General features: G+C 51.5%; 6 protein-coding genes across 6 annotated transcripts; 3 read left to right on the top strand and 3 right to left on the bottom strand.

The window, feature by feature from the left end:
- Nucleotides 1–180: 180 nt before the first annotated feature.
- Nucleotides 181–930, bottom strand: IAR55_006977 (mitochondrial 54S ribosomal protein bL21m; the record flags this gene model as incomplete). Its single annotated transcript, XM_066950055.1, has 2 exons — nt 181–842; nt 903–930. The coding sequence occupies 2 exons, from the start codon at nt 928–930 to the stop codon at nt 181–183; spliced, it is 690 nt and encodes a 229-aa protein (XP_066799270.1).
- Nucleotides 931–1,387: 457 nt separating this feature from the next.
- On the top strand, nt 1,388–3,694 carry IAR55_006978 (ATP synthase subunit alpha, mitochondrial; the record flags this gene model as incomplete). The annotated part of the gene is made up of 8 exons (XM_066950056.1): nt 1,388–1,435; nt 1,695–1,749; nt 1,878–2,341; nt 2,405–3,035; nt 3,095–3,218; nt 3,275–3,349; nt 3,405–3,503; nt 3,568–3,694. 8 exons carry the CDS (start codon nt 1,388–1,390, stop codon nt 3,692–3,694), a joined length of 1,623 nt encoding a protein of 540 aa, XP_066799271.1.
- A 2,079-nt stretch (nt 3,695–5,773) lies between these two features.
- On the bottom strand, nt 5,774–7,937 carry IAR55_006979 (uncharacterized protein; the record flags this gene model as incomplete). The annotated part of the gene is made up of 4 exons (XM_066950057.1): nt 5,774–6,331; nt 6,410–6,769; nt 6,857–7,064; nt 7,144–7,937. The coding sequence occupies 4 exons, from the start codon at nt 7,935–7,937 to the stop codon at nt 5,774–5,776; spliced, it is 1,920 nt and encodes a 639-aa protein (XP_066799272.1).
- Nucleotides 7,938–8,283: 346 nt separating this feature from the next.
- Nucleotides 8,284–13,188, top strand: IAR55_006980 (uncharacterized protein; the record flags this gene model as incomplete). Its single annotated transcript, XM_066950058.1, has 19 exons — nt 8,284–8,394; nt 8,452–8,473; nt 8,535–8,585; nt 8,637–8,690; nt 8,740–8,855; nt 8,913–9,045; nt 9,117–9,193; nt 9,250–9,417; nt 9,478–9,645; nt 9,696–10,013; nt 10,063–10,125; nt 10,175–10,344; nt 10,408–10,552; nt 10,604–11,549; nt 11,621–12,238; nt 12,400–12,612; nt 12,875–12,897; nt 12,974–13,044; nt 13,122–13,188. 19 exons carry the CDS (start codon nt 8,284–8,286, stop codon nt 13,186–13,188), a joined length of 3,534 nt encoding a protein of 1,177 aa, XP_066799273.1.
- Nucleotides 13,189–13,796: 608 nt separating this feature from the next.
- On the bottom strand, nt 13,797–15,622 carry IAR55_006981 (uncharacterized protein; the record flags this gene model as incomplete). Its single annotated transcript, XM_066950059.1, has 6 exons — nt 13,797–14,833; nt 14,889–14,976; nt 15,033–15,111; nt 15,168–15,295; nt 15,348–15,442; nt 15,508–15,622. 6 exons carry the CDS (start codon nt 15,620–15,622, stop codon nt 13,797–13,799), a joined length of 1,542 nt encoding a protein of 513 aa, XP_066799274.1.
- A 1,344-nt stretch (nt 15,623–16,966) lies between these two features.
- On the top strand, nt 16,967–18,968 carry IAR55_006982 (uncharacterized protein; the record flags this gene model as incomplete). The annotated part of the gene is made up of 5 exons (XM_066950060.1): nt 16,967–17,143; nt 17,227–17,736; nt 17,804–18,636; nt 18,695–18,754; nt 18,833–18,968. 5 exons carry the CDS (start codon nt 16,967–16,969, stop codon nt 18,966–18,968), a joined length of 1,716 nt encoding a protein of 571 aa, XP_066799275.1.
- Nucleotides 18,969–19,494: the final 526 nt, after the last annotated feature.

The following is a 19,494-nucleotide window of genomic DNA, read 5'->3' on the forward strand; positions in this document are numbered from 1 at the left end:
TGATCTCCGGTTTGGTAATAAAGATGTGCTTGGCATATACCCGATTGTATCATATCCATGCGTGATGTTGCTTTGTTGACCAAAATCAGCTGCTCCTTCGTCACTCGGCCATGAGCCTGCTCCAGCCCTTGTGAGTGGACCAGGAACTGATGAAGTACTGCGTTACATGCTGTCCGTGGCCTATTGACTCCCCTTCGTGGCGGTCTCACCCAGGATGATATCTCCTACTCTCAACCTTGTCCAACCCTGCTTATGCTCGATTGTCTTCTTATATCCCTTTCTTCTCTTCTTCTTGAGTATCCTCTCCAAAGGCGATTTGGTATGTTCCAACACTGTCAATTCGCATCTGACCACATGCTCCGGAATCCCCTCGAACGTCGTCAATCTCCTCTCTTTCCAATCCATCTTGGACTTGAGAGCCTTTGCCTCGGCACCAGACGATCGGATCGCATAATCCCTCGATCCGACCTCCATTATTCGGGTGAGGGAGAGGGTCGTCCCGGGTGTTTGGACAGGTTTGAGCAATGGGACAGTGAGGACATCTCGAGGATGAAGCAGATATGTTCGAGCGTGAAGTCGGGCGAGGATGTATCGGGCTGATGAGGGGGTGGATTGAGAGTTGATCAGTTGGATAGCGGATGATGTCGTTTGCGGGAGTCGAGGGGTGGGTGTCGAAGCGGGCAAAAGTGGAGGGAGTCGAGCGAGAGCGGAACTGCTCGCGGTGGGAGTCGAGCTAGCATTGGTGGAAGTACTGCTTGACGAAGGAGGAAGAGGGGTGGTGGGAGTGGGAGGTGGCAAGGGTGCAGTGGTCTGAAGTGATCGGATGGACAGTCTTGTGAGAGCTATTGGAAGAGATGTCAGCGAGATGCAGATGGGGGCCCGAGTAGCTGAGCTTCACGCACACGATGACAATGTTGGTCTGATCGACATGATGGGGGTGTGATGAGCGCTCTGCTATGCACCGAGCGTCGATCCTCTATCTGGTCTGTGTACAACAGGTCGCTGTCGCCATCAATCTTACACTTGCGAGCGTTACGGCTGCGACGCACCTTCATCCAACTGTTTCGGATAAAATCATGGAAAAAGGACACTCTGAAAATAAATAATCTGCCACCATTTCCTTTCCGCCTCGACGGAATTCCCAGTTGGTTGGTATGAAACGCCGGAAACGCCGAAATAACCCGTTCCCTGTCCATTCCGTGCCCCCCCCCCGCTCTCTCTCTCTCTCATCCTCACTGGTCACCAACGGACCATCACTCCCTCCCCCTTCACTCCCCCTTTGAACTCACTCAGCTTCATCTCACTCTCGTCAAAAGGTCAAAAGGTCCATCTTCTCACCTTCTCTCTTCTCTCCTCACCTCACCACTCATCCATACATCGATCAAAAATGCGCGTCGCTTTCAGGAACTCGCTCAGGGGTGCCGTCGCTTCGAGCGTGAGTAGACGTGTCTACTTTTCATCTCCTTGGTCAAAGGTTGGCAGCCTGGGGGTTGTCGGGGCTCGGTCCAACGTCGAAGGTCAAAATGCTCTCGATGCGGAACAGTGTTGCTGTCAGGTGTGGTGGACGGATTGAGAGCAAGGGGCGAGCAGGATTGATGAGAGAGGGGCATCTTGGATGGAGGGGGTGTGGGGAGATGGATTTGGAGCCAAGCGAAATCATCGTAAAATCTCGCTAACGCGCTACTCTTACACAGGCCCGAACTCGTGTCGCCCCCGTCGCCGTCAGGACTTACGCTACTGCTAAGCCTGGTATGTGATGCCTCATCCACCATGATCATCACGACGTATATCGCTGACGTGGATCTCCTCTCACTTCTCCATTCTACTCCACGCCAACTTCTTTTTTTCTTCGGCCGATCCCCCTCCCCGTCCCACAGCCGCTTCTGAGGTCTCCTCCATCCTCGAGGGCCGAATCGCTGGTGCTTCCGTCGGCGGTGATGTCCAGGAGACCGGTCGAGTTCTCACCATCGGTGACGGTATCGCCCGTGTCTACGGTCTTCGAAACGTCCAGGCCGAGGAGATGGTTGAGTTCTCCTCTGGTGTCCGAGGAATGTGCTTGAACTTGGAAGCCGACAACGTCGGTGTCACCATCTTCGGTAACGATAGGTTGATCAAGGAGGGTGACACTGTCAAGCGAACTGGTCAAATTGTCGATGTCCCCGTTGGCCCCGAGCTTCTCGGTCGAGTGGTCGACGCTTTGGGTAACCCCATCGACGGTAAGGGTCCTGTCAAGGCCGCTGGTCGAACCAAGGCCCAACTCAAGGCCCCCGGTATCTTGCCCCGACGATCCGTCCACGAGCCCATGCAAACCGGTCTCAAGTCCGTCGACTCTTTGGTCCCTGTGAGTGGTGACATATCTGTCGAAAATGGAGGTTCAGTTTGCTGACGTATCCCTTTTCAATAGATCGGTCGAGGTCAGCGAGAGCTTATCATTGGTGACCGACAGACCGGTAAATCCGCTGTCGCCATCGACGCCATTCTTAACCAGAAGAAGTGGAACGACGGTGCCGATGAGTCTAAGAAGCTCTACTGTGTCTACGTCGCTGTCGGTCAGAAGCGATCTACCGTTGCTCAGCTCGTCAAGACCCTTGAGGAGAACGACGCCATGAAGTACACCATCATTGTCGCCGCTACCGCCTCCGAGGCCGCTCCTCTTCAGTACCTCGCCCCCTTCTCTGGTTGTGCCATGGGAGAGTGGTTCCGAGACAACGGTCGACACGCCTTGATCATTTACGATGACTTGTCCAAGCAGGCTGTCGCTTACCGACAGATGTCTTTGCTTCTTCGACGACCTCCTGGTCGAGAGGCTTACCCTGGTGACGTTTTCTACCTCCACTCTCGACTTCTCGAGCGTGCCGCCAAGATGAACGCCGACTACGGTGCCGGTTCCCTCACTGCCCTTCCCATCATTGAGACCCAAGGTGGTGATGTGTCCGCCTATATCCCTACCAACGTTATCTCCATTACCGACGGTCAGATCTTCTTGGAGGCTGAGCTCTTCTTCAAGGGTGTTCGACCTGCTATCAACGTCGGATGTGAGTGTGGTTTTACGCTTGACAAACACGATCTTTTGCTGATGTATACGTTCAAAAAGTGTCCGTCTCTCGAGTCGGTTCCGCCGCCCAGACCAAGCTTATGAAGTCCGTTGCCGGTTCGCTCAAGCTCTACCTCGCCCAGTACCGAGAAGTCGCTGCCTTCGCTCAATTCGGTTCCGATCTGTGAGTGTAGTCTCATGTGAGATGTTTGCGCAGTCGCTGATAACCCTTCCCTTCAGTGATGCCTCTACCCGATACCTCCTCAACCGAGGTGCCCGTCTCACTGAGCTCCTCAAGCAGCCTCAGTACACCCCGTATGTCTCTCCCTGGTTGGTGGCTACGGACATTTGCTGATCTACCAATCCCCAGCATGCCCACTGAGGTTATGGCTCCTCTCATCTACGCCGGTGTTAACGGTCTGCTCGACAAGGTCCCCGTTGACAAGATCAACGCTTGGGAGCAGTCCTTGTGAGTGCAATGGCGACAGATGACCTCAGGGGACAACAGCTGACCTGGTATTCTCCTCTCACAGCACCGAGCAGCTCAAGACCCAACACTCTGCTCTCCTCGAGAAGCTCAGCGGCGGTGTTTTGACCAAGGATATCGAGGAGGAGATGAAGAAGATCATCGAGGGTCACGTTGCCGACTTCACCGCTTAGAGAGGATGTGATATCTAGGGATGAATGAGGGGAATGAATAACATAACGGTTTCCAAATGAGAGAAAAGTCGTGTCCGTTTGATCGTCATTCATCCGTCAAGGAGTAGGAGTCGGGGAAGTAAAATGCATGGAATGGAATCACTGGGAGAGGTGTGGGATCATTTCAGTTTCTGTCTGACATGCGCAGATTGGACCGACAGATTGGCCGAGGGAGAAAACTGTCAACTGCATGTATGCAACGGCAGATGAACGACCGACTATTCTGTACTGACGGCTCGCGTTGCCTGTACAAGTGGGAAGACCTTGAGCCCATGCAAGGTGTAGGGACGACTGGCGAGGATAGTATTCCAGGACAACAAATTGCAGAGTCACCTATACGTCGACGATACGAGTATTGTCACATTCCGCTTCGTGGACTTTGGATCGCGAGTCGAGTCCTGATACAGATGACGATTTCCGCTGAAAACAATGACGACCGATCATGGATATCGCTATGATGATACTGAAAACAAGAGAGGCGAGACCGGCCCAACGACATTTGGAGGCGGTGAATCGGCCGAATTGAGGGATAGACGCGAGATCTGCAAAAGAGAGTGTGAGGATCAGCTTGTCTTCGGTGGCCTGAGTATGGTCATCGCTAGATGTTGTTAAAATGAGCGGGGAGAGACAGGAGGAGTGATTCGTCGAATTGGATTAGCGGAGCGGAAGATATGATGGAACTGAAAGTCCCGAAGAAGACGGAAAGTAATGAACCAGTGATGGTGGCGGACCATGGTCCGTGCTGAAATCCTACTGGCAACCATTGAGAAACTTTGAGAGAAACGGTCGAGGGCAGAGTTTCGTTCGCGATGGCTGAAAGAGAAGAAGGGTTCCACACTCGCCGATCCCATCAAATTATCACCAAGTGCTAGTAACTTATCAATAATGTACACCAGCACGCTCAACTCGCGACTCTCAAGTGGACTTTTGGGCGAGGAAACGAGCACTACTAGTACTAGTACTGGTACTGGTCCAGCAGACTCACCAGCCTGCGAGATCGCTAAGAGTATCACGCCTGAGAAGAAGAGGAACAGTCCTGTTAATTGTGTTTTTGTCAGACGCAATTTCCGTTTCGTCCACGATCCATCTCGCGGTGGACTTTCACTTTCACGTTCACGTTGATTCGGGCATTCGTCGCTCGAAGTAGTAGTGTTGGAGCTGTGCGGATGGACGTCTAGCGCAGTAACGTTGGAGTCAGACGAAAGATTACGATCATTCCTGCTGGGGGTGGTGGTGCCACTTTCGATGTCGTCAGCGGAAGGGGATGCCATGTTGTCTCCGTTCCCAATGACCAGTGTATCGATCATGGACGGGAATGGGGTGTCTCGGTATGACAGGTGAGGTCAGTTCCAGGACCTGAAGTGAGCTGATACTACTGTACAGTCCTCTGATTAGACCACTTTACACCGACACCAAGTAAGTCCGATTTGGATGACGATTGGTCTAGATCTTTCTTTCTTTTTTTTCTTTTTTCTTTGGGATGGGTCTGGCGGGTCCAAATAGATGGTCAGTGAGGTTGCGATAATGACTCTATCATCTCGCACTAGCGCATCGCTCAACACGTAGACGCATGTGCATCATCAGACAAGAGAGCGTATGGAAATCCACGAAAGGAGTGTTTGTGTAAGATCAAAGGAAGCTCGGGCGGGGGCTCCTTCAGAAAAAGATAAGTCAGTGCTATGGATGTCGCGTTGTGCGAGCGGCGAGGCTTCAGTCACAACGTTATGATCGTTCACGTTCAGGAATACGATGATAGTATGATTCAAATTTTGCAAAGACCACCGGAAGTGACGACCAGTCTCTGGATTGTAGCGACTGTCTCCGATGAACACATGACAATATAGCAAGCTGCCAGATGAGCATGCCATTGATATACATCTTGGTCCATGGTATCACCCTCATTGACATTACGACGTCCGTCACTTGAGGTGGTACGCCAAATCTCCCAATGCAAAAGTCCATTCAAAACGTATCAACTCCTCCGAGAATCCTCAACCAGTTCCAAGTCCTCAATACCGTCATCGTCACAGACCATTCGTCCTACTCCTTCAACACCTTCTTATGCCTCATTCTTGCTCCTGCCCATCCTTCTTCCATTCCCAATTTCTGCTCTTTCCACTTCTTAAGCTCGTATTCGCCCATCTTCTCGTCAGGCAATCCCAATCGTTCCCTCATCGCTTCTCTCGCTCGCCGAAGGATCGCTTCTTGGCCGGCCCACATCTTGTACGTGTTCCTTTTGTAAAGACTGGTAACGAGGGCGCTGGCAGCTTGGTACACCTCTGCTTCGGACACGGGAACGTCGCCTTCGGGTTGGGCAGACGTCGGTGCCGGCCCTTGCGAACGCACTGAGCTGTTCCTTGGATCGCCAACCCTGATGTCTTCTTCAGCGTCCGGCACAGTCAGTACCATGAGCTCGTCCTCGTCCTCGTTGTCTTGGTTCTGGCCATTGATCAGATCTTCACGGGAGTAAGATCGAACACAGAGCTGCATGATGGCTTCGGGCACCAGGACATCCTGGATAAAGCCCTCTAATTCCGATGGTTTCAGGGCATTGTAGCGATCGGATCCACTGGGTCGAGGTAGCTCATCCGGACGAGTCTGAACATCTCGCAGAGGTCAACCACGTTCACCAACTCAAAGACTGGTGCAGGCAAGTCGGACTCAGGACCGACTCACATTCGCATCCTGTTGCCCGTGCCATCGTAGCCCTCTCATAGCCCATCTCTTCAACTCCGGAATGATAACCTGCGCCACCTCGTCTTCGGTTATATCTCCATGCTTGGACTTCGAAGCCAGCTTCCTTCGATTCGTGTTTCCCCCGAAAAACAAGTCGATTCGCCATCGAGCTGGTTCGTAAGTCTCTGAGATGATGCGGAGTAGATGGGGCCTGATCAGGCGCAGTTGCTCCACTCGATCAAGTCGACCGAAATCGTCGGATGTAGAAGGCTGAAGGATATCTGTCTCTGGAGCAGGAGTAGGTGCGCGGAAACCCGCGTCGTTCGCAAATTCTCTCTTCTGGATTTTAAAATCCCCAAGCTAGACGAGGGAGAGATCGACATCACGTCAGCACCCTCCACCTGGAAATACAAACCCGTCGCTTCCAAGCAATCTGTATCGACTCACAATGCAATCCGCTATTCTCTCATCGTATTTGGTGATGATATCTGACGATTTCTTCCTTTTGAGAATCTCACCAAATCGATCTACCACTGTATAGAAATCCCATCCTTTCCTCTGATCCGCATGATTATCTGCAGGATCGTATCGTAGGATCTTGCCGATCCACCAGTTGTTCTTGTTCTTGACATAAACGAAGTCACCTAAGGAGATACTGAGGTATACAACGACATCGGAGAATCAGTGTTACTCCCATGAACGAGCAAGTTGGTGATGTCCAGAATACAACTTACCCGTCTTGCATGGGTGTAGGTCGGAACCGTTTCTCCTTTTTCTTCTCAGACGGTGGCGGCGCATCGTCCGGTCTTTCCAAGATAGCCAGGAGATTGTCCAGAGTCTGATCATCTTCCCCATCTTCAGAATCTGAACCATAGCCCAACCTCAATTCCAACAACGAGGGGCTTCGCCGTCGCTTCGGCGAGGAAGGTCGAACCGTCGGACTTATGATGCGAGTTTGGAACTCAGGAAAGTTGATGTCGGCACCTCCATCCGAGTCGAGATCCGTGCCGTCCGAGGTCTTCCTTTTCCCTCTCGGCAGCGTTGGCGGAATCGAAGTTTCGCCTTTCCCTCTCTCGTTCTTCCCTTTCCCATTGCCAGCTTTCCTCGACGATGCTGTCCTCTCCTCCGTCGCGTCTTTTATTGATCCCACAAGGGTACGGGAAGAGGTGATGGTGATGCTGGAGGACGAGGCTGTCGCGTTCAGTCGGATGGTCGTCTCACGCGTCTCGCGCGTCACTGATTCCATCATTGGGCGTGCGATGGTAAAAGAAGAGGAAAAGTCGGGAAAACCCAATGACTGCGAGGGCGGCTTGGACGGTGGTATATGAGCTTTGACAGGCGACTTCTTCGGTGTGGAGACGGCTTTGACTGGCGGGACTTTGGAGGCCTTGATTCGAGTCGTGACTGCAGTCTTCTTTCGTAGAGGAGGGGGAGATGGTGAATCCTCCAGAGAGGAAAGTGATGAAGTGGAAGCAGGCGATGATGGTCGAGGAGCTCGAGCTCGCGCACGGGTTTTCGCTTGTGGCATTATGAAGAGGGATTGTTCGACCAGCCGACGACCCTATATGACCTGTTCGATAGAGGGATCACAGAAAAGAAAGGATGATTGGTCGATTCGGATGTAGAGAAGATGTTGTAGATGGAGGAAAGAACAACAGCTTGACCTCTCCAGACGCGTGACCGTGACCACCTCCACTTCTGCTGTATTCTATTTCCACGTGGCGAAAGTGCCACACTCGCATGAGCAAGGGCCCCCGCGTCGCACAATGTTGTGATCTCTCCTACAACGTTCGCGTTCTCTTTCGACATGTCTTTTCCTCGTCTCATTCCCATCACTGAGCAGCTACTGGGAAGTCAGAACGGCATGGCTCAAGATGCCACTGGAAACAAACGCTGACAAGGCGTACATGCACGATCTGCCCAAGGTCTCGTTTCGGATAGTCACAGGTGACAAGTCGGCGCTTCAACCGGCGGGTGTTCAGTCGGTGAGTCGAGAGGCGGACGATGAAGGACAATGATGAAAGCTGATAGTGAATTTACAGGAGCAAAGTAGATCATATGGTTGTGAGTTACTCTGAGAGATAGGTTCTTCGCCACTGTGGCTTGTGATTGATTTTCTCGCCAGATAATGACTTTTCGGACTTTGAACGACCCGAGCATTACATCCGTTATATAGGTCAGCTAGGACTTCAGCCATGTCCTGACAATTAGCTGACTTACTCTGCAGAACCGATCGAGTCCGAGCTCGCTATTCAGGTCGAATACGACATGGATGAGCAAGGTGGGTGGAAAGCAAGCAAGACAAGGCAACTTTCTAACTTTAAAAGCAGATCAAGAATGGCTCGATGCAATCAACGCAGAGAGGAAGAAAGACCAATCAGGACCGATATCATACGAGGTTTTCGAGATCATCATGGATAAGCTGGAGAAGGAGTGGTTCATTTTGGTTTGTCAGCTATTGGAACATTACCAAGGCTTAAGCTGATCAATTTGCTGTATGCAGTCCAAGAAGATCCCTCAGCCCGCTCAACATCTTCCTGCAGAAGACTCAAAGTGCGCAGTGTGCGATGATGGTGAGGGAGAGAATTCCAACGCAATCGTGTTCTGTGACGGATGTAACTTGGCTGTGCATCAAGGTAACTAGCGAGATTGCCCACGCTCTCCGGAAGAGTGTGCCATACATCAGCTAACTCGTCGTTGACTATAGACTGCTATGGAGTTCCTTATATACCCGAAGGACAATGGCTGTGTCGGAAGTGTACTGTATCTCCGGAGAACCCAGTCGTGAATAGGTCTTGCACTTTGTTGTTCAACGAAACATGCTTAACAGCTCTTCACAGTCCTGCATCTTCTGCCCTAACGAAGGCGGAGCTTTCAAGCAGACTACCACAGGCCATTGGTCCCACCTTCTCTGCGCAATCTGGATACCGGAGACCGGCCTTGGCAATGCCATCTACATGGAACCGGTAGAAGGAGTCGAGACTGTTCCGAAGAACCGGTGGAAGTTGGTGAGTTGCTGTTGACACTACTACTTGGAACAATGTGCCGACGAAAGCTTGCATTATCAGGTCTGCTCCCTCTGTCGAGAACGACAAGGAGCGTGCATACAATGTGACAATAAGAACTGTTTCACTGCTTTCCATGTCACATGCGCGAGGCAGGTGGGACTACTGCAGAGCATGAAGTCGCTTAACACCGACGGCGTATTGAAGGCCTACTGCTCAAAGCATCTCCCAGTGAGTCGCATCCTTATGATTTATTTTGCTCTGCTGAGTCGTGCACTCAGGCCGGCACTCCGGCTTACGAGGACTCGGAAACTGCTTCCAATTTTTCCTCTTCTGAACCCCCTACCACCAAGAAGGAGCGACACACATCTGGACCTATCATCATTCCTGTCACAAAGAAATCCGCTCAAGCACATTCCAAGTCATTCAGACCTGGACCACCAATTGTGCCTAAAATCATTGTGGACAAGCTATTGGAGTATGTGGCGAAGATCGCCATTCGGAAGCGACACCCGTTTGTTGAGAGACTATGTCGATATTGGAGTTTGAAAAGGGAAGCTAGACGGGGTGCACCCCTGCTGAAACGGCTGTACTTGGAGGTCAGTTTACTGGATTGGAGCCAAGGACACATGCTGATTTCAGACACAGCCATGGACTGCGTCCTCGTCATTACGGCAGCAGACAGAAGCTGAGAAGGCACAAAAGCTCAAAGTGAGTGTATGGAAGCCAATCGATCGTCATGATACTGACAGTCATGCAGTTCCTTCAAATGCTCCGAAATGATCTTGAAAAAGTTCGGATGCTTGCTGAACTAGTACGAAAGCGAGAGAAGGAGAAATTACGTCAGGCGCAGATTGTGAAAGATATCGTCGACAACTTTATCTTCCCTCATCACGGCAAGCTACGGTTGACGTTGGAGAAGATCTCAGCGTGAGTGACACTTCGGACCTCTTTGCGGAGTGCTGAGTAGTTGTTGACATTATTCGTTCGCAGCATGGATCGACAGGAGCTGTATTTAAATCCTGTTAGCAGAGCTGAGGCGTCGGACTACTTTGATGTCATCAAGGAGCCCATGTGCTGGTTGTTCATTGACGAGAAATTAGATAAGAATGAATACCTGGATGTGGCAGACTTCAAGGTGCGTGAGGTGGTCGATGTTCAAGTTTGTACGAGGCTAATCTCCCTTCAGCGCGACGTCAGACTTGTCTTGGACAATGCGATGTTATATAATCCTAAGGACAATCTGTTTCATAAGTCCGCAGCTCGAATCAAGAAGAACGCGGAGCCTCTTTTGGAAGAATTAGACGTTATCAGCACTGCATATCCCGACGAAACGGGTATCGATACATCGGAATCCAAGTATGGGCCAAGTCACATCGGTGATCTGGAACCAACGACAATTTTACTCCAAGCCTTACTTCATGGAGACAGTAATGCTAATGCTGATCGTCAAGATCTTCTCGCTTCCATCTTCGCCTTCGAACTCGAAAAACCAAAGGAACCGACACCTCCGCCCACTCCTAAGCCTCCTCGAGCACCCAGGAAATCTATCACAGGTGCAGAGAAGAGAAAGCGATGGGAAGAACGAGAAGCTGCTGCGAAGGAGAGAGCAGCTGCCCGAGCAACTCGTGCCACCAAGGCCATGGTCAAGGCGTTTGCTGAAGAGGCCGGCATACCCGGATCATCGGATGCGGAAGCTTCAGGTTTGTCCGTTAGACCTACACCTGAACGCGATGTGAGAAGCAGGAGGAGAAGCATGAGAAATCCTGCAGCTGCGGGGGTGGCGTCGATATCGACTGTTGCCGAGGAGTCTGGCATGCCGACTGTCGCCTCTACGTCCGCATCTGGAGGGGGTTCAGGATCTGCATCACCCACCAAGCGAAGTGGCACTGGTTCTGGGTCGACTGTGCGCCCAACATCGAGACCGCAACGAGGAGTGGTTGGTCTGGAGACTATCCAAGTGCTGACAGATCGAGAGAGGAGAGAGCAAGAGAAGAGGCTGGATATCATCACCCAGCAGGTGGACCCGCAAGATCAGTTCAAGCGTTTCAATGTCGGCTGGGTTTTACCGGAAGGATCGAAGAGGAGGAGATCAGAAAGACCTTCTGAACCTGCTCACAGTCGACCGCCGAATTGTGGGTGCCGCTTCCATCAGTCATCTACAACACTATTGATTCTCGTCACTTATGTCTACACTACAAAGCAGCTCAAAGTAGAAGAAAAAGCGCATCAGCCTCTGTCAAGCCGATCAGCGCTGGTTCACGGTCGTCCAAGACCACGGTTGTCAAACATGAGCGGGAATCGATGAAACCCATGACGCCGATGGTCACTAGGGTCCGCCTTGAAAGCGAAAGCGGAAGCGAGCTCTCTTCAGCTCCACCAACCAGTGCAGTGAACTCTGCCGCACCGAGTCCAAGAAAGAGTGCTCGTGCGAGAAAGTCGCCGGCGGGACCATCAAGACTGCCTGTAGCCAGTCCGTCTTTTGGTTCGCGAGCTGGGCAGAAAAGAAAGGGGGAGGAGGCGAGCACGCCAAGGGAGAGTAAGCGGGCCAAGAAGAGTATGAAACGGTCGACGGCAGTTGAGAAACCGGATGACGATGAGGAGATGACCCCGATCCCTTCAGACGTGGAGATGAATGAGCAGGACCCGATAAGCGAAGAGGAGCAAGAGGAGGTAGAACATCGAGAGCAGGAGAAAGACGAGGGCGAGAAAGTGGAACATGTACAAGTGGAAAAGAAGGGCAAGGGCAGGACGAAGCAGAATGATATGGAAAACCAGGCGGCTGAGGACCAGGAAGACGATCCGTACCCCCCCGGGACGCTTGGTGAGTTGCACACATCTATCTTCAACGACAAAGCTGATATCTCTGGCCCAATAGTGTGGGCAAAACGTGTGTGGTCTCTCCAAGCAATCTTGTCCGCGTACCCCCCGTAGACGGGACTACGGGATCAAAGACATCAGGCTGACGACCACTTACATCCGCAGTCTTCACGTTCCCTTATTTCCCTGCTGAAATCGTCGATCCCGCTGAGGCTCGAGAAGATGGTATCAATCCCGACCTCATGAAGAAAGAAGACGAGGAGAGAGCGAAAGCGAAAGCCAGAGGGTCGAGAGTCTGGTTGGTGAACTTCTTTGATAACGGGAGGACATGGGGTTGGGTACATGAAGATCGGGTGAATCGTCTGAATGAAGATGAAGGTGAGTGCGCTTGTGTGTTTTGTTTGCGAGATGCTGGGTTAAAGGAAGAGGAGACTTTGGGTCAAGGCAGTAAAGAAGTGATGGGGCGCGGCTACTTTTGGTGAATTAGAACAGCGGGAAAATCAACCTTAATGGTGGGGGAGGGCGCCAAAGTGACAGATGAGGAATACCCTGGGGGCTCGGTCGAAGGCGATGTATAACAAGAGGGAGCTCTGAGTATCCGTCAGGAACAGTTCGCTAATGACCCTTTCCGCCGTTGCAGCACTCGATGCAATGTATCTAGCCGTAAGTCAAGCATTTCTACTTTTCATCACATGAGTGTGTTTATTTCATCTGCTAACTAGCGCCTCGCTCTTTATAGGGCCACGAAAAGAACAAGAAAAAGGGGTTCAAGAGTTCCTCAACCAAACAGGCTGTGAGGAAGGGGTACCGGTGAGTTGATTCCCCCTTCCCCCGCCTCTGGCAATATGCTGTCATCCGGTGTGCTGAGAGTCGGGAAACGTTCGCAGAGAGGCGCTGGCAAGTCTTGTTTCGGAACCTGAAGAGGGTGGAGATGAAGTAGTGGAAGGAGAGTGAGAAGTGACCCGAGTGGCATGGAAGCATTGGATGGGTTCGGGATGTCTTCGTATAGTCATCGAGGGGGGATATAGAGACGATCGTATGTATGAGATGGGTAGCCACGCGATCTGTCCTATCCACAGTGAACGAGAGGATAGGGCGCAAAGAACCGAGCGAGGTGATCACCGATCTCGCATAGTAATCACTACGTACGACGTCGGTCCTTCACAAGTGGAACTCATCCGAGTGCGAGTTCAGACGACACTTTGGGGACCGGGCTGTTAACGGGAGAATGGACTGATGATGACATTTGACACGTTGAGTCTTATGATCGAGCTGATGGACAAGACATTATTCACATGACACAACTCCCCATCTATATTAACTCCCCTATCAACACTCATCGTTCCCTCTCCTTATATGAAATGAGTTATGACATCTACGCATGGCGCATTGCACCTGACTTTACTCCATCACCTGTGAGGATCCAACAAGCTACTTGCCATATTTCCCACGATGAGCCACGGGACACCTACCTCTCCTACCCTTCACATCTGCTCGCACACTGAGTGACGCTGCCCATGTCTCTCTCCTCATCCTTCTCCCTTGTTGCACCTCCACAACCTCTACCCTCCCAGAATATTTAGAGCCTTCCTCAATTCACTCCTTGCCGTCTCGTAATCATCAAATTCCAACGCGCTGATAGCCCACTTGGCATGTTTCTGCGTCTGCTCCACCTCTTTCCTCGAAAAGCTATTTCTTGGCGGTGCCGATAGTACTGATGCGTCGTGAGGTTGTGAAGGTTGTGGAGAAGTCAAACCCAAGCCATGAGGTTGTACCTGCGCAGGAGGATGAGAAGGGTACGAAGCGAGGGATGGTGGCGGAGGAGGTGGAACGGTGGTCAATGGGGGTGCAGTCGAGATACGAGAGGCATTTGCAGTATCAGGTTTAGGTACTGGGGCAGACGAAGGAGGGTCGCCTCGCTGACGATCTGCACTCGTCGGCTGCTGACCATTTGATCGAGTAGTTGTAGATGCCGCGCTATCGCCCCGAGGTCTACTAGAGGGAGGCGGCGCAAGGACAACGGGTGGATTTGAAGATTTGGGAGAGGAAGGTGGTGACGTGAAGTCCGTCGGAGGTGGCGCTGGAGGTGCATCATAAGAGCCAACTGTGATATGTGTCGACGCAGGAGATAATGGTGCGCCGTCTGGTCCCATAAATCGCACATTCTTTCTCTCACCCGTCGGCGACGTTTGCTCGGGAGGAGTGAAAGGTGGCGCAGAAGGGAGAACCACTTGTGGTCGGTTGAGGTCGAAGTGGTACTCGTCCGATTCGTCATCTGGGAGACCAGGAGTAGCTACAGTGCTCCAGGCGCCAGAAGTGGTGCTCTGAGCTCGGGTGGGCGTGGGTGTATTAAAATCATCCTGGACAGGCGCCGATGAATTGAGATCAGGGCTGGTCTTGTCGACCGGACCTGACGATGGTGAGTCAACAGGGGGGGAATTGCGAGCAGAAATGGTCGGACGCGTTGTGGAAGTGAATGAACCTCGAGCAGATCCACCGTTGGACGTAAGGGGTGGAGACTGGGGCAACTGTGTGGAAGCTGAGTTCGGAGATTCACCCGGAAGAGTTGGGAATGCAGTGATATCTGCCTCCGGGATAGCTGCACCTGATGTATCAGCTATTGTCCCGGTCATTCAACACAGCGGCAAGCTCACGTGGACCCGCTGAGGGTGTCCGCCCCTCGCGAAGAGCCTTCGCACCATCAGCTGCCTTCCATCTGGCATATTGTACCTTTTGTTCCATCTAGAACAATTTCCCTTCAGAATATAAAACCTCTGTCTCCAAGACAAGGCACGTACCTCTTCCGTCATGCCGTTCTCAAAGCAACGCAGCACTTCAATGAACTGTCCCGCCACCACGAACTTGCGGATAGTGGCTCTATCGTTTCATCAGCTCGAATTGACGATGGCATCGAGTCAATTTGCATCACTCACTTCCCTGTGTTGCCTGCCCGGTCATCGTTATCGGCAGACATGAACACTTTCAATGCGAAGTTCTCAACATGAGCTGCTCCTGCAGCTTCGCTTGTGATGCCCTCATTGTTGGCCAAGATGGCTTTCATCTAAACCGAGCTTATCAGCGAATCAAGAGTATAAGCAGAGGAGGCTACATACTTGCTCGAGAGCATCAATCACAGACATGAGGAACAAAGTCTCCTCCTTGCTACGATTTTGGACCTTGAGTGCTTTCTGGGCTGCGGAGAAGCAGCCTACATCATACATTCAGCAATCAATCGTATCAAAAGCACTCGAGGCTGACATGATAAACACTCACACCAATAGGCTACCACAGGTTCTGCCTTCTTCAGCTCTTTCGCCCTCTTGAGAATTTGCTCAATACCCTTCAACGCATCAGGCACAGATTCTGTTGGGATGTTGACGCTATCCATGGTCGGTCGCGAGTGAGCGTTCGGCTTTTGGATGTCTGACGAGGTGAGGGAATGAAGTGAAGCCGCTCCGAGTTGAGCTTCGGGTGTTCGATACGCTGACGGCTTCTTCGTTTGTTGAGCCTGTGATTGTTGACCAGATCTGATGATAGGAGGTCAAGCAGGTATTTGCGACGTTGTGGTGAACGTATCGCGGAAGGAGTAGTAATCAGGTGAGAAGGGCGGTGTGGGTGGCAACTGGAGAGATTGGCGTTACATGACAGATCGGATCGATGAGAATTGAAGTAGGGAGAATGGGACATTGAAAACATGAAAACATAACGAAAATCAGGTATTTATACGTCAGCATGAACAACGAGCAGACAAGGCTGACACAATCGACACTAGGCATATTGACCATTTCCAACGGTCTACGTCGACGGTCCCTTCGATCATTCTTTCTTCCTCTTCAACCAATCACCTCCTCTGATTTCACTCGAACGTCCTCCTGGAAGTTACGATTGGGAAAGGGGGAGGCGATGAAGTATGTTTCGCTGACAAACAGTATTAAACACACTCGACGTCCCCCAAACACAAGCACAAAGGGGCAAGGGATCAACTCCGCCATGCATGCCGGCCCGTCGTGTTCCAGGCCACATTCGCTCTCAAGGGACGACATGGGAGAAAACACCAACCGGACACCGGGAACGCCCACCTTGATCTAATTCTTGCCGAGTGCCATCACCCGGTACACCCGGTACAAATATCTGACCAAATCCGCGATGAGCAATGGAAGCGCTGCAAAACAGAGAGAATCGATCGTACACTCGGCAAAATCAACAATAAGGACAGAGATGAGCAGATTATGTGGGAGTGATCGAGAGACGGAGATCTGGTAAGCCACAAAGGCAGGCTGAGTGAAGGGAATGGAATTGGCGACCCCGGTTTGACAAGCTTATAAGGCAGGCTGTGCAAGCTATATCGTTCGGGTGGGAGGGACGCAAAGCCGGATGATGACGGTCCCAAGTCTCGTGCGGTTGATTGGTAGATGTGATGTACGTTCCGGAAGAGTAAAGATCTTGCGTTCGGATCTTGAACAGTGTAGATGGAAAGAGGGAGAGTGGATTGAATACACACGATGAGGGAGGATGAACGATGATGATGTTGATGATGAAACATGACCATCCGGGAAAGACGAAACACCTCGCCGTCAGCATTTGATCCCGTTCTCCGTATCACCTCCACTCTACGTGACCACTCTCTCCTTTCTAGTTCTCTCTTCTTTCCTCTTCTTACCTCTTCTTACTTTCCGCCTCTTCATACCATCACTCGCCTCTGGCATAGGGAAAAAGAGATATATCCTCCGCCATGCCAGACCATGAGGATGATCACAGCAATGTCTCTCGAGCTCTCATTCTATGGAGACCGACACACCTCTTCTTCCCTCCCGTCCAAGAACCGCCGCCACCCAAACGCATCTTCAGGCATATCGACCTTGAGGAGGAAAGACCTGGCAAGAGAAGAAGCATATACTTCAGAGATCCTGTGAGCGAGCTTGTAGATCTCCCTTTCTTCTCAGAAACCCGCGAGTGGAACGAAGATGGCTGACATATCTTTTCGGTGAGCAGAACGAGAAACATACACCCGATCATGAGATCGCCCTACCGGAACTAGTGCTCAACGGCACCTTCCGTCAACTGATCTTCGGTATCCCAAAAGCTCTCCCGTATCGATCTTACCCACAAGCATCTCCTTCTCATACAACTCATGGAAGGCAAAACCTGACTCGACTGTCTTCCTCGACATTTCCGATCCAAAATATTGATGACCAGCACGCAATGGAGCCAGATCCTCATCATCCCTGGTCGCCTAAGAAACGACCTTTGACACAACAGATAGTCCTGGAGCGGAAAGGTGTTGACAATGAAAATGTCTTTGCCTACGCCAAGAGTTTCCACCGAAATTTCAACGGCACACACAAAGTTGTCCCCACTCGAATTGATTCCGACGAAGAGGCGAGAATGGAACAGTGGAGGGTCGGCAAGAGACCAGGTCATCAGGGCTCCTTCCGTACACCTAATCGACTTCCTGACGAAGATGAGACACCTCCCAAGGCCAAAAAACGATCGTTGAGTCAGGTGAGCTCTGCTCTACACTTCTGACTTCAGATATTTGAGCTGATCGTAGACATCGATTTGTGTAAAGAGCATTGCTAGCAGCGCTGAGCGAGTGCTCAAGAAGCCATTCCGTCCACCTACACGAACTTCGCCCTTGAAGCCCGCAACCTCAAGAGCAAGAAGTGATTCGCCTCCAAAGTCGCCCTTGTCTCTGCGTCCTGACTCACCACGATCTCTACCTACTTACCGTCCTCAAACATCATTCAAGAGTCCTGTTACAAGCTCGAAGCAGATCATTCCTTTTCCCGACTTCCGTTCGTCAGTACCATCGCGTAATTCCTTCAGCAGCCCAAGAAGTGGCAGGCCCTTCAAAACTCCCGTCCGCTCAACCGCACCATCTCCTTCCACACAGGCATCTCATTATGCTCACTCAGGGAGTGGCGGTGATAGTCATGATCATGCTCAAGCTGTTGGTCTTCAAAATGAAATACTCATTCTTAAGAAAGCCATCAAGTACAACGACGGGAATGACGAGTCGCATCTCCAGTCATTCATACATCAGTGGCGCAACGCAGGGAGGGACATCGTCGAGAGACTATTCTCCATCATTCCTCGACCAACTCAAGGCGATACTGACATGATACAGAGTCAGATGGCAACGACTCGCAGCAACGGGTATGACCCCTCTACTCCTCGTACTAGCTATTGGTCGGAGCAAGGGAATCACTTTTCTGCTGCCCCCGGTCTCTCGATGGATCAAATAGAGTGTATACGCAATGCCCCAACCAACGAAGATGGAGAACCTGTGGACGAAGAAGGCAATCTGTTGATACCAGATGGAGGCGCAACCGAGGAAGAGATGAAAAGGTATATATTTGGGCTGCGCGAGAAGAAGAGTTACTTCCAAGGACAATTCTCAAGGTTGATTGATGTTTACGAGTAAGTCTGACGTTTGGAGCTGACAGTGTTCTGCTTGTAGTCAACGGTCGAGCGGAACATCCGCTTTCGGCTTCGAGTCGGATGCAGGCGACAGCTCAACGTGAGTCGATCGCACACTCATGCGGCACCTAATCGTGTGCCTCAGCACAACAACGAGCTGATGGATTTGACCTCGCAGTCCTGTTCCCTCCATAGCTGACCCGACTGAGTGGCACTACGGTACACTGATGCAAGCGCTCGGTGTTGATCCCTCCTTGCTGGGATGGGACAACGTCAACGAAGACTGGGTTGATTGTACCGTTCCTGTCGACTGAACGAGCGAGTCAAGGGTGGGTACTCAAAACACTGGTCCGATGTCAAGACCCTGAATTTCATCATTGACAGTACCATTACTCCCTCGTGCTAAGCTGTTCTGTCGGCGCTTGCATCTACACCCCTATGATTGACCTTCATCTAACGACCCCTTCCTCCTATCGCTAATTGGCAACCCTCTTCTGCCCTCGCTTCCTTCAGATTGTCTAGTACGATCAAATCATGTCGCCACTTCCGGTTACCTCGTTTTCATTGCACACAAGTCCCATCCATTGCCATCACGTTGCGCATCATTTGCGCAATGGACGGGATTCCTCAGTACCGTAGTACCGTGACTCCCATTTTCTCGTCCATGCACTCGATATGTACATCCGCATCGAAGAAGCGTCATTGACGGTTGGTCGGAAGATCATTCGTTCAAGTAGTACTTTCCGTCGTCTATCAACAGATGCAGCAGAATACAGTATGCAGTTGCACGATTTCATTCGATAAACCCAACGATCCACAACGATCGCCCATTTTTCGATG

Source organism: Kwoniella newhampshirensis (genome assembly GCF_039105145.1).
Source record: "Kwoniella newhampshirensis strain CBS 13917 chromosome 10 map unlocalized Ctg15, whole genome shotgun sequence".
Taxonomy (NCBI): Eukaryota; Fungi; Basidiomycota; class Tremellomycetes; order Tremellales; family Cryptococcaceae; genus Kwoniella; species Kwoniella newhampshirensis.